This window comes from Raphanus sativus, unplaced genomic scaffold (assembly GCF_000801105.2).
Source record: "Raphanus sativus cultivar WK10039 unplaced genomic scaffold, ASM80110v3 Scaffold0164, whole genome shotgun sequence".
In the NCBI taxonomy this organism is placed as follows: domain Eukaryota; kingdom Viridiplantae; phylum Streptophyta; class Magnoliopsida; order Brassicales; family Brassicaceae; genus Raphanus; species Raphanus sativus.
This window is the reverse complement of record NW_026615484.1, coordinates 41,687-57,041: the sequence shown is the minus strand read 5'-3', so window position 1 is coordinate 57,041 and position 15,355 is coordinate 41,687. Positions and strand designations below refer to the sequence as shown.

The 15,355-nt window shown below is 30.0% G+C and overlaps 1 protein-coding gene across 3 annotated transcripts; it reads right to left on the bottom strand.

Moving 5' to 3' along the window:
* Positions 1-8,547: 8,547 nt before the first annotated feature.
* Positions 8,548-12,089, bottom strand: LOC130494368 (probable cyclic nucleotide-gated ion channel 20, chloroplastic). 3 transcript variants are annotated; one of them, XM_056996213.1, is made up of 11 exons: positions 11,498-12,085; positions 11,208-11,399; positions 11,030-11,128; positions 10,826-10,963; positions 10,494-10,742; positions 10,100-10,339; positions 9,858-10,003; positions 9,671-9,748; positions 9,430-9,559; positions 9,105-9,351; positions 8,548-9,005 (listed from the first exon to the last, which is right to left on the bottom strand). In XM_056996213.1, the coding sequence occupies exons 1-11, from the start codon at positions 11,981-11,983 to the stop codon at positions 8,728-8,730; spliced, it is 2,283 nt and encodes a 760-aa protein (XP_056852193.1). In that variant the 5' UTR covers positions 11,984-12,085; the 3' UTR covers positions 8,548-8,727. The 3 variants fall into 3 exon arrangements, with proteins under 3 accessions (XP_056852193.1, XP_056852194.1, XP_056852195.1); XM_056996214.1 differs by lacking the exon at positions 8,548-9,005 and having other exon boundaries at positions 9,214-9,351; positions 9,681-9,748; positions 11,498-12,088; XM_056996215.1 differs by lacking the exons at positions 8,548-9,005; positions 9,105-9,351 and having other exon boundaries at positions 9,428-9,559; positions 9,635-9,748; positions 11,498-12,089.
* Between the last annotated feature and the right edge of the window lie 3,266 nt (positions 12,090-15,355).

Sequence of the window (15,355 nt, the reverse complement as noted above, 5' to 3'; positions counted from 1 at the left end):
TTATTTATATATATTTGTTTTATTTAATTAGTATATATTTTTAAAATTATTCATATATTTAAATGTTTAAATTACTATTTCAACTACAATAATTTTATAGTTTTCATGCTGTTAATTAACTAATTATTTCAAATGATCACACACATATATAATTTATTATGTATTTAATTTTTCCTATTGAATTTGATTTTGATGATTAAAAATGACATACTTGAGAATTATTTTATATTTAATTTATTATAATCTCGACCCGTAACGCAAGTTGCTAGATTTCTGTTAGTAATTTATTTTGTTTATTCAGTTTTATAATAGATTATTGTATATATAAAATTTTAAGATAAGTTTAATTTTTTTTATACATGTTATATGATTAAACAGAAATGGATATTGCTTTCTAACAAAATCTTTTTAAAATCTTTGTAAAATGTATTTTTGAAAATTAATCATTTTAAGTGGTTATTATCATTACAATATTTCATATAATTTTTATTTTTTGTTTATAAATCAAACTAAATTAAATTTAATTTCTGATTATATTTTTTTGACAATTAAAATTTAATTAATCAATTTTCGAAAATAATTTTGAAAAGATTCTGAAAAGATTCTTCTAAAATTTTGTTAAAATTTTCTTAAATTAATATTTATTTTATTTTAAATAAAAATAAAGATATTAAATGAATATTATAGTTAAGTTATGTTGTATTTTATAAATCTTCTAAATAATGGACCAACTTAAAATATCACACATGAAATGAAGTTGTGACTTCTATTTTAATATAATAGATATCCCTATAATTCACTTACACAATACACCTCTTTAAGTATTATACTAGATTTTGACCCCGCACAACCGTGCAAACATTTATTTTCATGTCTTATATATATATTTGTTTATTTAATTAGTATATATTTTAAGATTACTTATATATTTAAATGTTTAAATCACTATTTCAACTAAAATAATTTTATAGTTTTCATGCTGTTAATTAACTAATTATTCAAATGATATATAATATATATATATATATATGTGGTGTGTGTGTGTGTGTTTTTATTATGTATTAATTTTGTCTATTGAATTGATTTTGATGATTAAAAATGACATACTTGAGAATTATTATATTTTAATTTATTTAATCTCGATCCGTAATTCAAAGTGCTAGATTTCTTTTAGTAATTTGTTTTGTTTATTCAGTTTTTATAAATAGATTATTGTATATATAAAATTTTAAGATAAGTTAATTTTTATACATGTTATATGATTAAACAGAAATGGATATTGCTTTCTAACAAAATATTTTTAAAATCTTTGTAAAATATATTTTTTGAAAGTAATCATTTTAAGTGGCTATTATCATTACAATATTTTTATTTTTTTTGTTTATAAATCAAAAGTAAACTAAATTTAAATTTCTGATTATATTTTATGACAACTAAAATTTAAATTAATCAATTTTTGAAAATAATTTTGAAAAGATTCTGAAAAGATTCTTCAAAAGTTTGTTAGAGTTTTTTTAAATAAAATTTATTTTTAATTTAAATAAAATGAAGATATTATATTAAATGATATTATAGTTAAGTTTATGTATATTTTATAAATCTTCTAAATAATGGTCCAACTTAAAATATCACACATGAAATAAAGTTATGACTTCTATTTTAATATAATAGATTTTTTCCTAATATGCTAACCCATTACGTACTAAATCAAAACAACTTTCTTTTTGCTAAAAAAATCAAAACAACTTCTACCTGTCGTGAACTATACAAAAATATCACCCTAAGATTATCATTATTTTATTTGTGGTTTACTATTTGATACATTTATTTATAGAAATACATTTATTTATAGAAATGTATATCTAAAAAATTAATTTAAAACACGAGGACATGTTATGTTGACTACTTTCATAATTTATTTTCAATAGCATAGTTAAGTTATATGTATTGTTACATTTTATAAACAACATTCTCCGAATAGGGATAGGCGTTCGGGTACTCATTTAAATTTGGTTCGGATCTATTTAGGTTTAGAGTTTTCGGTGTTAAATATTTTATCTCCATTCGAGTATTTAAAAGTTAAATTCGATTTTGGTTCGAGCCTGGATAACTCATTTAAATTATCTTAAATTTTTTTTAGAATTCAGATATAATTTAAATTTCGCAAAATCTAAAAACAAAAATAATATATAACATATAAATTTGAATAATTTATGCCAAAATACCTAAAGTTAACATAAAATTTGATTTGACTTGAATATTTGGATGGAGAATCAATAGATGTTTTAAGTCTTTTGGATGTTTTGAGTATTTTTATCTATTTAAATATTTACTTTTGACTATTTGTATATATTTAAAAATATTTTAGATAACTTCAAAATATTTTATACATTTTTGATATTTTTGAATATTAAGTCTAGAAATAGATAAAATATTAAAGTATATAAACCTGATTCGAGTATATTCGGATGTCCAAAATATTTTGTTTCGGATTGGGTTTGGTCCCGTTTATTTAGATACCAAGATTTTGAACTCATTCGTATATTTAACCATTTTTCGGTTCAGACTACTTAATTTGAAAACCATAAATTTATGAACTAAATATTTTCAAATTGAAATTTTACAATACTTATTTTCCATATTATAATATTTTATCATCAAAATATGATATTAATTTTAATTTAAGTTTATAGATATAATCTCAAATTTCACAAACAGTGATATACTTAGTTTATAGATATAATCTCAAATCTACTACATCACAGAACCGAAACTGAAACCGAACCCAAGACTAAACATATTAGTGAACAAACAAACGGGTTGATAAATTTATCAATTAAAACAAATCCCGCGCTTTCGAAGTGCGAATTAAAATCTAGTTATCACTTATAGTTCAAAACTCACGTAAATAATATGATTTTCTCAAATATATAAAAGAAAAGAGTATATCATACTGGAGCCAATATTTTTTGTAATACAATATATCTTTTTGTCAAAGAAAAACAATATATCATACAATATCCAATATAATCTTTCTCTCAAAAAAGTGAACCAATATATCACAGTATAAACTTCATTTGTTGTTCAAAAAAATAATAATCATTTTCATCTGAATTCAAACCGGGGGCACAACATCACTAACTGACGAAGGTCCAGCGACAACAACTAAAATACTTTTGTTTCTAAAAACGACAAAACTAAAATACTGCGGCTTCTGTTAATTTACGAATCTAAATATATCACTTTGAAAATTAAAGAAATGGTTAGAGCAACACTGAAGATGCAAAAAAATCCATCTCAAGAATCTAAATATGTCTGTTTGAAAAAAAAAAAATCTAAATATGTCATATTTTCCATGTCACTTTACATGGATATTGACTACTGTATTTCTCCGTTTAAATACCAGAATAAAATTTATCTGTGGGCTGCATTTTTTATCCGCATGTTAGGTTTATGTCTTTAATAAATTCGGATTTAATCCTTTAAAAAGGAATTTGACACAGCATAAAATACAAATCATTTTCTTAAATCATAGGTTTTAAATGAAAAAACTTGCGATACTTTATATTAAAGATATTATTTTATATTCTATTCATTTAGTTATTAAAATCAATTCATTTTTATTCAATTACATACTTTAAATATATTATTTGTCATCAACATAAAAAAACTCATTAAAAATATGCAAACTAAACTGACAACTCTACGTCGATATGAACGGCAAAATACATTTGTTTCCAGGCACCGCATGCAAGGTTATCCGTCTTTGAATTCAATGTTAGAAATTTTTTTTATTTATGTTAAATATATTGCCTTTTTATATCAAATTATTTTTATTTATATAAAAGGAAATTAGTTTTATGAGATTACATGTTTAAATATTATATGCTATATACATATTTATATAAGATATTATATTTTTCATAATAAGGTGATTTAGAAACAAATATTAACAAAAAGTTAAACAAAAATATTAATAATGGTATTTTAATAATTAATTTAATTCATTAAGAATATTATTGTAATTAACATTATTAAATTATAAAAATATTGTTATAAAAATAAAATATTATTAAATAATTAATGATCATACTATTACTTTTTTTTTCTTAAACCTTGAAGATATCCTGTACCCATGGAGGGATTCAAACTAATCTTCAAAAGAGTGTTGGGGTACACAGATGGATTCTCAGTCTGAATATTCAAATGGACCGCAAAATAGACTCATAGTCACATCACCACAACTTAAAATGTAGTGGAATGCCTTCAACCCGGATTCTTAGCAACCCAAAATCCGTCTACTACTATACAACCATCATGTAGTTTACTACTATTACTTATGTACAAGATATTTACTTTATCGAAACAAATATACTAGAAAAAAATCCTAACAAAATTAATGAATATCTATTCTATTAAGACATAGATACTAAAATATATCTATTACTTTTGTACAAGATACTAGTAGATATTCATTAATTGTTTTAGGATTACTTGAGAACTCATATTAAAGAATTTTTTTTTTTGTTGACCAAGACATTAAGAAAATAATTTCATAATTGACAATGTATTTACTTGTCTTTGACTCACTAATCACGTTGTATAAATAGATGCTACACCCTATGAATTCATAATCATCTCCATTAAAAATATAAGCAGGACAATATAAAAGTAAATGGAGAAAATCTCAGCATTTCTTGTCATCCTCTTCCTGGTCTCATCAAGTAAACATTATTTGTTTTATGATCTCGATCATTTGATATGTTACATCCTTATTATGTCTAATTGTTTTGGTGTGTGCATGATTGATTAACAGGCATGGTTCAAGTGACTGTGACAATGCCTTCCATAAGATGTCAAACAGAAAAAGATTGTGCAGTGAAGTATGGAAGATGTAAGGTCACAGGGGAGATGCCAATTTGCCTCGCCTATTACTGTAGCTGTTACCATGAAATGCATACTCCTTCGTCGACAACCTCCAACTCTTGATGATTTTCATACATACATACATATATATATATATATATTCATATTGATTTGAATAATGAAAAGGCTTTATAACTCTTTCATTGTTATCTTTTCTCCATGCATCTTCCTTTTGCAGTGTATCTCTATAATAACTTAAATAACTAATGGCGTACTTGGCTTTGGACCGTTGTTTTTCTATTCCAGTTTAATAAAATAATACAGATGTTATATTGGATCTTTACTTAGAAATTAAAATTTTTAATGGTATTAAAGCTTCTGGTATGTCATGTAAAGAGCAGAAGTCACACTTACAAATTTTTGTAAGTTAAAGATGCATAACTTTTATAGACAAAATCTTAGTGCGCCTCCAGGTGCTGAAGCCTTACATTGATGCTCTAAATTCTGAACTCCAATGTGCTAAGTTATGTCACGAGTGAACATCAGAGTTTGCTAGCTCGTTTAGAAGAGCTCAATAAGGAACTCCCTTCATCAAACCGTTTGCAGGTTCAGTTAAGACTATACATCACATTTAAAGGATAAGTTAGCATCAAAACTTAGAATCCTGGGATAAGATATCAAAAAAAAAAACTAAAAGAGATGTAGTTTGAAAGATCACTCTCATTTCTTCGTTCAAACTCCAGATAATAGAAATAATGTAATCCCCAAGAAAAAAATAGGGCAAGAAGAGTTTTGTGATAACCTTGATGAAACAGAAAAGAGAAACATATCAAGAGGAATATCATCTCTGTAAATCCATAATTTATTCTAACCAATAGAGCTATTTAATAGTCAGTGTAATCAACTGGAAAATACACATCTTTAAAAAAATACTAAAAAAAAAAAAAATTATCAAAAATACACATCTCGTTAAGAGCATCTCCAAAAAATACTCTATAACTTCAAATATAGAAGGTTTTTGTTCTCTAAAAATAAACTTCAAATTTTCAAATTTGAAGTTTCAATTTTTCTATTTGCATTTTGATCCTTACAATCACACATTTTATTTATGATTTTTAAATATCTTCTTATTTCTCATTTTAATCTTTTTAAAAAAATATCTCATAAACTTCAGATTAATTTCTATAAATTTAAGTTTTACAGATAAAATTAAATAAAAAATTAAAAAACAAGCTTTATATTATTTTAAAAGTAAAATTAGACAACAATGATATTACAAAACAAACTTAACAAAAACCTTTTAAAAAGAAGACATTATAATTATAGAAATTTAAATATTACAACAACACTAATAACCTGGTAAGTTTTCTTTGGAAGCTCCAAAATCTTAAAAAAATATATTATCCAAACAAATTTAGTGTAACCGAAAATGATTGTTTTGTTGTTCTTGGTGTCTTATTCGTACGATTCTTTCTTGTTCAGAACGAATATACTCACGAGTGTTAATATCACCGATATAAGCTAAGGGGGGCCTAAATCTTTCAGTAATATTTTATTTTCCTCTTTTACTTCTTTTAAAGCTAAGCTTTTTTCTTTCATTTTGCATTTGTAATTCAATCATCATCATCATCTCATGACTTGTTTCCCTCCTTGTTGCACTTTCTTTTAAAAGTTCAAAGATGTGTTCGTTTGATGATATCAAAGTATCAGCGGCCATATTATCATCTTCGGTAGTTTTCCTTTTGAGTTTTACTTTCTTCGATCCAATAGGACATGAACTTGTTTCGCTATCATCACTACTTAAATTGATTGAAAATAAAAGCATTTTCGGAGATTGTGATGTTGGATAGCCGAAGTATTGCTTTCGGTGTTAAGAGTATGTGGGATAGAGATGTTGACAGTAAACTTTTGAATATCCTTCATCATTATCCGCACATGATCAAATTTGAAAAATTTTTTAGTTTTGGATCAGTGGCAGAAGCAACGGATGAAATGGTGGAAAATCAAGATATCAGTTTTTAACAATTTTTAACTGGTAATCTACAAAATAAAAATAAAGAGAATTATTTTTTACGTTGAATGCACTAGTTGATCACATATAGGAGCATTAAAGAAATAATTTTGTAGAATAATGTGGTATTTTGCTTGTAATTTAATATTTAATTATGTATTTTTACTTCTAGTTTTATATTTTACTGTAAGCTTTTATTAATTAATATTTCTGTAATATTTATATATATGTATTAGTTATTTATAAAAGTTTTATGAATTTATATTAGTTGTGACAAATATAATCAAAGACCATAGTGTAAAATACAGATAGTTTTAAAGTTTTATTTTTGGAGAAAAACATTTTAAAACTTCAAATATAGAGTTTATGAAATTTTAAAATAGAGAATGATTTTGGAGATGCTCTGATAAGCTCCCGATATCACACCGTCACGATCCAACATAGTAATGGTGCCAGAGTAACTGAAACTCTCAACATTTTTGGTATATGAGAGATACAAAGACTGTCAATTAACTAATTTTGTTATGATTTTTGGAAACTTTAATTAATAATCACAGACTGTAGAAAGACTATTTTTGGTTGACCAAGACAGTAAAGAAAATTAAGAAATACTTTGATTATTGACTAACTATATTGGCAATGTATTTACTTGTCTTCAATCCACTAAACACGCTGTATAAATAGATGTTACACCCTGTGAATCCATAAACATCTCCATTCAAACACATAAGAATATAAGAAATTAAATGGAGAAAACCTCAGCATTTTTTGTCATCCTCTTTCAGGTCTCGTCATGTAAGCATTATACGTTTTATGATCTCGATCATTCGATATGTAACATACTTAATATGTCTAATAGTTTTGATGATGTACATGAATGATTAACAGGTATGGTAAATGTGACAGTTACAATGCCTTCGATAATATGTCAACAGACAAAAATTTCTGAAGTATGGACTCCCAAGATGTGAGGACTCAGGGAAGATGCCAATTTGCCTCCACAATTATTGTGGCTGTCCCCCTAAAAAACTTCTTGCTCCCACACCCCTCATTCATCAACAACCTCTAACTCTTGATGATCTCCATATATATCTTCATGTTGGTTTGGATAATGAAATGTTAATATGTATGCATAACTCTTTCTTCGTTATCTTCTCTTCATGTATCTGCAATGTATCTCTATAATACCAAACAAAACTAATAGCGATGTTTAATAAAATAATGATGCCTACTCACATGGTTTTTAATTAATATTATGAAATGAACTAAATAACTAAAACCACTCATTTCTAAGTACGACACTTTTTTAAAAAAAAAACTGCAAACTCTGTAAATTTTCAAATCTAAATACATCTTTTTGAAAAATTAAAGAAATGGTTGGATCTAGACAGACAACAAGGAGAAGGCTAAGCTAAAAATGAGACTGATGCATGGGGACACAAGCACGCTCAGATGCAATCTGTATAAGGCACAAGCAGTCTTTTAATGAATCAGAACTTATGAGCAGGTAGTTCGTGGAAGCATCTGCAAAGCTAAATGACAAGTTAGCATCAGAAGCACTCGAAGTCCTTAACCTTATTAAGAAGCACAGAGTCAAGAACAATGTATTGAAATTCACCAGTTCTGGCCATTAATTTAATGAAGTTCATGTAAAACTGTAGAGGAAAAAATGAAACGTAACTACAGATGAGATTTTTATTCAAATATAAAATTACATGAAAATGATCTTATTAAAGCAAACAAAATGAATTCAAATGAAGCATTAAGCTATCATATAATAAAGTAGCATCACCAATGTAACAACTAACAAGCACCAAGCCTACATCATCATCAAGAATGAAGAGCACAATCTAAAGGCTGTAACTAGACTGAGCAGTGTACAATCTATGAAGCCGTCTCCTTCGGTATCTCCAAGCTACCTGAATCTGCCTAGCTGCTCGTAGCCTCCAATATGGAGATTCATACCTGATGGCTCCTTGCACTCTAGGATTCCTTAAGAATCTCGAGAACAAGCTTGTTACGTCTTCAAGATCTGCTACACTCAGGGAAAATGCCTCCACGTTTGTCACACACCTAACATTTCTGTTGCTTAGCAATCCCTTTGATGGCATTCTTATCCTCGTCCCATCTGCAGTTTCCAAAGCATATTACAAAATTTAGTAATGTTTCAAGTTTTTAACCCAAAACATTGAGAATTATGAGCACATAGAGTCTACAAGGGATGTACCAGGATTAACAGCAGATCGTTCAAGGCACCAAGTGAGGAGCTCTTCACCACAAACGTCTCCTTCTGATAAAGGAAGAATAGAACCGTCTTCACCAATGCTCTCCATCTCACCCCTCACTATAAATACCATTTTCTCAACTAGACCTCCACGGTGCAAGACTGTGCTACTACTTATGTATGTCCTCTGTTTCAGCCTCTCACGGATGGCATCTAAGATTGATTCATCCATTAACGAAAATATCCTCACCTGCAAACCCCCACCAAACATTTTTAATCCACACAAGTTTCAGACAAGACAGAACCAACACTGACTTTGATGTTTAACCTTCTTGAGAAATATGAAGAGGTGTCGTCTTATATCTCTTTGAAGGTCATCAGGCATATTCTCAAATAGCAATTCTTCATTAACTCCTCTAGTTGCAGCCCAGTTGAACCGCTCTGCCTCTCGCACCCTCCTAAAAATGTAGAAAGAACTATTCATTTAGCTTTATAGTGACAACACATAACCTGAGACAATGTAAATCTTCAACCTGAGAAGCAAAGTTTAAGAGGCATAGTCCACATACTTTCTTATACCTTCTGGCAACCTTCTATGGCTCATCCATTGCTCTACATCACGTCGTCTCAGCGTCATTTCAAGATTCCTAAGATGGACAAAACACAATAACCGAGAATACTTTGTTGTTTAGAAGCCATCGACCGTGTCTTTGAGATATCTTCTTATGTAGAATGAATGATATGGTAGTTACTTACCTTCGACCAAGAGCTTGAAGGAAGTTCTGCATATTACCAATAAGAAGCGCAAAAAGCAATAGCCCCAGACCTATAATTCCCATGGTAAAGAAGACCTCCCCAAGAAAGTAACTTGGCTCTTGGTTTCCAGCAAGCGTGCTGATTTGCTTTTGAGAGTTGTAAACAATTTACATTCATCAAGTGTTCAACATGTAACAACCAATTTAAAGTAGTTGAACAGTTGTGTAATAAAACTCAATTACCTGAAACCCCCAGAAAAGAGAATAACTATATCTTGTGAAGAGGCTAGTATGATTGGTGAGATTGACTACCTTCTTGTAGATTCCATAAGGAAAACCATCCTCATGAAAACAAGCACTTGCACTTGCGTTACCTTTCCACGCAGCAAACGCTTCATAGCTATCTCCACGACCACAGTCTATAAGATTTCTACATTCATGATCAGAGTTACCGCAAGCGTCTCGTAGGCATTGATTAACTCTCTGAAATATACAAAGGAGAAAAGGGAGGCAAACAATGATAAGAACCAATATAGCCACTACATAAATATATACATATTATATTGGTAAGGACAAGAGAGGTAATGTAAGCAACAAAATTAATGTTATATTTAAGTGACTGAGACTTTTTCCATACCTGCAGACCAAAAAGATACCAGCAAGAGCCAACAACATGACCAGCAAGCATAAAGGTGAGAAGATTAATAACAAAATTAGCCCAAGCAGACTCAAATATGAAGCCTGTAGGTGTTTGGCCAGCAAGAAATGGTAGTAGTCTATACAACTTTGGAATGTACTGGAAAAGAACTGCAGCGCGTAAAAGGTTCTTCGCATAGTTTGCCCCAGAAGCACCCAAGTGTTCTGGTATTATCCATAATATCAATATCTGTAAACAAAAAGAAATGTAAAGTAAATGAACATATACCAATTACTTCTACTTAAAAAGTTGTGGCTCTAACATTATGATACCTGTGGAAGTGGCATTACAATGAATAAGTCTAGTAAAAACTTTCCTCTAAAGTAATGCCGAGCTATTTTTCTTGGATGAGCAACTAACTGGCCAGCACCAACAACTGTAGACTCAGGAGCTACATAGGCCAACCGGAACTGCAACAATATACTATGAAATAATGAAGCATTTGTGAAGATAACATAAGTAAAAAGGAAACACACCTGAAGCAGAATGTTTACAGAGAATAAAACATCTGTTGCACTTCTAACAGCTACAAATGCTTTGGCCATCGGCCAATCAATCACAATGCATTTGTCATTCTGCATTATACCAAAGATTGTTGTAAACGCAAGAATACAAAACATGAGAAGCAAAATATAGAAGAAAAAAAAAACATACCTGTTTGACTAATATGAGAAAGAAGAAGAGAGGATCTATGAAAATAGCCAACAAGCATGAGAGGGCAAAGAACTTAGTCCAGCTCTGAACGAATTTGGAGTGAGGATTCATGATTCCTGGTAAGCGTCTATTAGCAGATGTAGCAAACCGCCTAGCCCAGCCTTTAGCATCATCATACAGAGCATTGTGGAACTAGTAAGATTAAAAAAAAAGAAAACTCTGTTTCAGCTATATTTACTTGATCCTCAAGCTATTTTTGTGGCTGTGTTAGAGATATCAAAAGAAGATACCTTGGAGTCAAAGAAGGCAGAAACTCTGGAACTGGGGATTTGGGTAGCTTTGCGGTTGTAATAAGAAGGACAAGTGGTACAGTAAGGATCATTACACATACCTAACTGTCCAGACCTCAAGAGATTTGCGTGTTTCAACACGAACTCCTCGTCTGAGTTTTTATGTTGGAGAGTAGTGAAAGAAGGATACCCTTCCGGCTGTGACGAGGAGACACCAACTGAATCAGAAGGAGGTGGGAGAAGAAAGAGAGGCTCAGGAGTGCGAGTAGAGGAAAGAGGACCACTCATTTGACCTGAAGGAGGTCGTCTCTGGGCTCGGAGAGGACCTGTGTAGCCTAAAACCACAGTGGAGCTGTCGAACCCGTCGATGGTGGAACAAGTGTTTGCGAGGGAAACGCTACGAGACCTGGAAGTGAAAGGCCTAGTACGAGACGTGTCTGAGATTGGAAGCATGGGGGCATCATCTTTCTCCTTGGGGGAAGCCATCTCGAGACAAACTCCTCGCCTAGAGACAAAAAATCAAGAAGGAAAAAAAGATAGAGCATATGAGAAGAGTCTGCGGCTGAGAGTTTCCAAGAAGAAGATGAAACAGAGACTTTTAAAACGTTTCCAAGAAGGAGACGATGACTGAGTCAGGCGTCTCCTATAGAATCAAATCTCGACAAGCCAAGTGTATTTAATTTTTATTCTAAAATTGATTGACATATTAAAAGTGGTTAAAAGTGTGTGTGTGAGTGTGAACTCGAAAAAATAAGCCACGTCAGACAAAAATCAAGACATTTGCGAAGATTTGACTTTTTAGTTCATTGTCTATGAATATGGTGGGTCCCTGTACTGTCGTGTTTTTTGATCTTGTAATGGAAATAAATCATTTGACGCTACTATTTAAATAAATGTAGCGAAATTATTGCCAAGATGTTTGATTTATTCCATTATTGGATCACCTACTAACTGTCACTAATAGGAGGCAAATTTGCCGTTACCCACTTACTACTTTTCAGTATAATTAGGCCCAATATAAAATGGGCCGCCTTAGTACTAAAACAGAACAAGTGCAAATCATCTTCTCACTTGGTGAATCAAAAGTAAATCCACCATGTTTTTTCTTTTGAGACACTATTAATGGAGTATGTTTACCCCTAGTCCAATGATAGCCATTGTAAAGAAAACATGCCCCACTAAGTAACTTGGTGATAGGTTTCCACTTTCCAGCAAGTGCCTATTTGCTTTCAGAATTGCAAAAACTATTTGTTCAAATTATTTCCAACACTACAAGAAAACAAACAGATATTGACGGCCAAAACTGTCGGAATTTCGTTGGAAAATCCATATTCCAATAAAACTGTGATAAAAATAGTCGTCGGTATTATTTAGTCGAAAAAAAATTCATCGAAAATCAGTCAGACATTCTGACGACATTCTCAAGAATGCCGAAAAACAGAAATCTGACGAATTTCGGACAATAGTCCAACCACAATTTTCATTGGAATTGTGTCGGTGCCTTTCCGAAAATGTTTTTTATCCGAAACACTAATTTCCGTCGACGTAGTTATTTTATAGCGAATGAAGATCAACTATGTCTTGAAGGGATAAGAAATTTTAAAGTAAATTTTAGCTGGATTAAAAAGCTTAATGTATCTAAATAATTAAAATTATATGTTTATATAGTTCAGTGGCAGGATCTATAAATATATTCAAAATAAAAAGATATCTAAAAAATCTTCTGTTTTAATAGTATACTCCTTTAGTTTTGAATTATTTGTCGTTTTAGAGTAGAATTTTCGTTTTAAAATAAGTGTCGTTTTCGGTTTTCAATACAAAATTTATTGACTATATTTCCTACCATATTTTTTATTGGTTGATATATGGTTAGGTGTATTGGTAATAGTATTTTTATTTTAAAAAATATGTAAAACTAAATGTTTTCTTAATCTGTATGTATAAACCTAGAACGACAAGTAATATGAAACGGAGAGAGTAGATGATAATTATCTTAAATTAAATAAATAATTAGCTTTAAACAAAATAATTTTCTCCATAATCGTTTCTTTAGGACCAATTGCTTCTTCTCATATATTTTTTTTTGTAACGACTCTTCTCATATTTTTTTCTTTTGTGTTTCTCTCGTTTCTTTTTGATTTTTTATTATTTATTTTAGCAAGAGATTCAGTCAAAACAGCATTGCTGGGGATGCTCTTAAGACACTTTTGGATGATGCGATTTCATCATTTCCACGTGTTGGCACAACACAAGCATGCATTTCACGTACCTAATGTTCATCTTGCCTTATGATCAAATAAAGTGGTTAAAATATATATGAAAATCTATAAAAGCATATACAATGAGCATGCGTATATATACTTAACAAAATGTTCAAATATAGTAATTCTGTCTAGTCTATGTATTTAGTATGATCAAATGTTATTTGTGCTTGTCTAGTCTATATAGTATGATCAATTGTTTACTTACCCATTATCATGTATTATCAGAATATAATCTAAACAGAAAAAAGAGAGAGAATCGTGTGCATTTTCAAAAAGAATTCCAGCGGTGATGAATTAAATTAGGCATAGGCATCCGGGTCTTCGGGTCGGGTTCGGGTCGGGTCCTATCGGGTCCGGGTCCTTCGGGTCCTAAAAATTTAGACCCATATAGGTACCTATAATTTTTTGGGTCGGTTCCGGGTCGGGTTTTGTTGGGTTCGGATCGGTTCGGGTCTATAATTTTAATACTTATAAAATACCCATAATTTTTCGGGTCCATATCGGGTCCAGTTCGGGTTCGGGTATTTAAACTCATAAAAATCTATGACATACTCAAATTCACTTAAATTAATTAATATTTGTCACATATATCTAAATATTTACAAAATAACTTAAATTAAACTATTAATAATTAACATAAAATATTTTTAAACTCTAAATTTTATATTTTAAAACTTCATATTATTTTCAAATGTTACAAACTAATAATTAATATCGTTAATAAAAGATATTTCAACTAAATAAAAAATAATATATATATATAAAACAGAATACAAAAAATCATAGTTCTAAATATACATGTTTTTAAGTCGGGTACAAATCGATTCTTATCGGGTTGGATCTATTCGGGTCGGTTCTTTTCGGGTCCGGGTCTATTCGGATAAAAGAAATTTAGACCCAAAAGATACTCGTAAACTTTTGGTCGGGTTCGAATCGGGTATTTTTTGACCGGTTCCGGGTCGGATCTTCGGGTCCAGATTAAAATGCCCAGGCCTAAATTAAATTACAAGAGCTCCCTTATGCTCTTGGTTTCGGACTCTTCATATCTCTCTTAACTGTACCTATTGGTATCGGTCAGGGGCGGATACAGAATTATATGTAGATAGAGGCACATTAAATTTGTTCACTATATCCAATTTTCTATATAATTGGGGGCACTCATCATGTTTTGTACTAATAATAACTATGGGAAAATAAAAAATGAGACGGGGCACATGACCCCATACCTTTGGTTTTGCGTCCGCCACTGGTATCAGCTAGCACCACACTACTGAGATTTTGATTCCATTTAGTTCTTAGTTTAATTTTTTATGAACAAATAATTTGTGGTTTAGTTACGGTCTGGTTTCTCATTATTATAGAGATTTTAGTTCATAAATGAAAGGAACCTATCTCACTTATGTCACAGATGTATCACTAATATGAAAAGAACAAAAACATCATATCTTAGATTATGTTTAATATTTTCTGTTTCAGTTATTGAAAAATAAAACACAAAATTCAATTAAACCAAACTAATCTTATTTTCAAATCAATTTGTTATATTGTTTGGTTAGGTTTTGTTCCAGGCAAACATATAGTGAACAAACCTACA

Coding starts and splice junctions, on each gene's coding strand:
- LOC130494368 (XM_056996213.1), bottom strand. CDS start 11,983: ATGGCTTCCCCCAAGGAGAAAGATGATGCCCCCATGCTTCCAATCTCA. Junction 10,964..11,029: donor CTGTAAACATTCTGCTTCAG/GTGTGTTTCCTT, acceptor ATATTGTTGCAG/TTCCGGTTGGCCTATGTAGC. Junction 9,749..9,857: donor CTTCAAGCTCTTGGTCGAAG/GTAAGTAACTAC, acceptor TGTCCATCTTAG/GAATCTTGAAATGACGCTGA.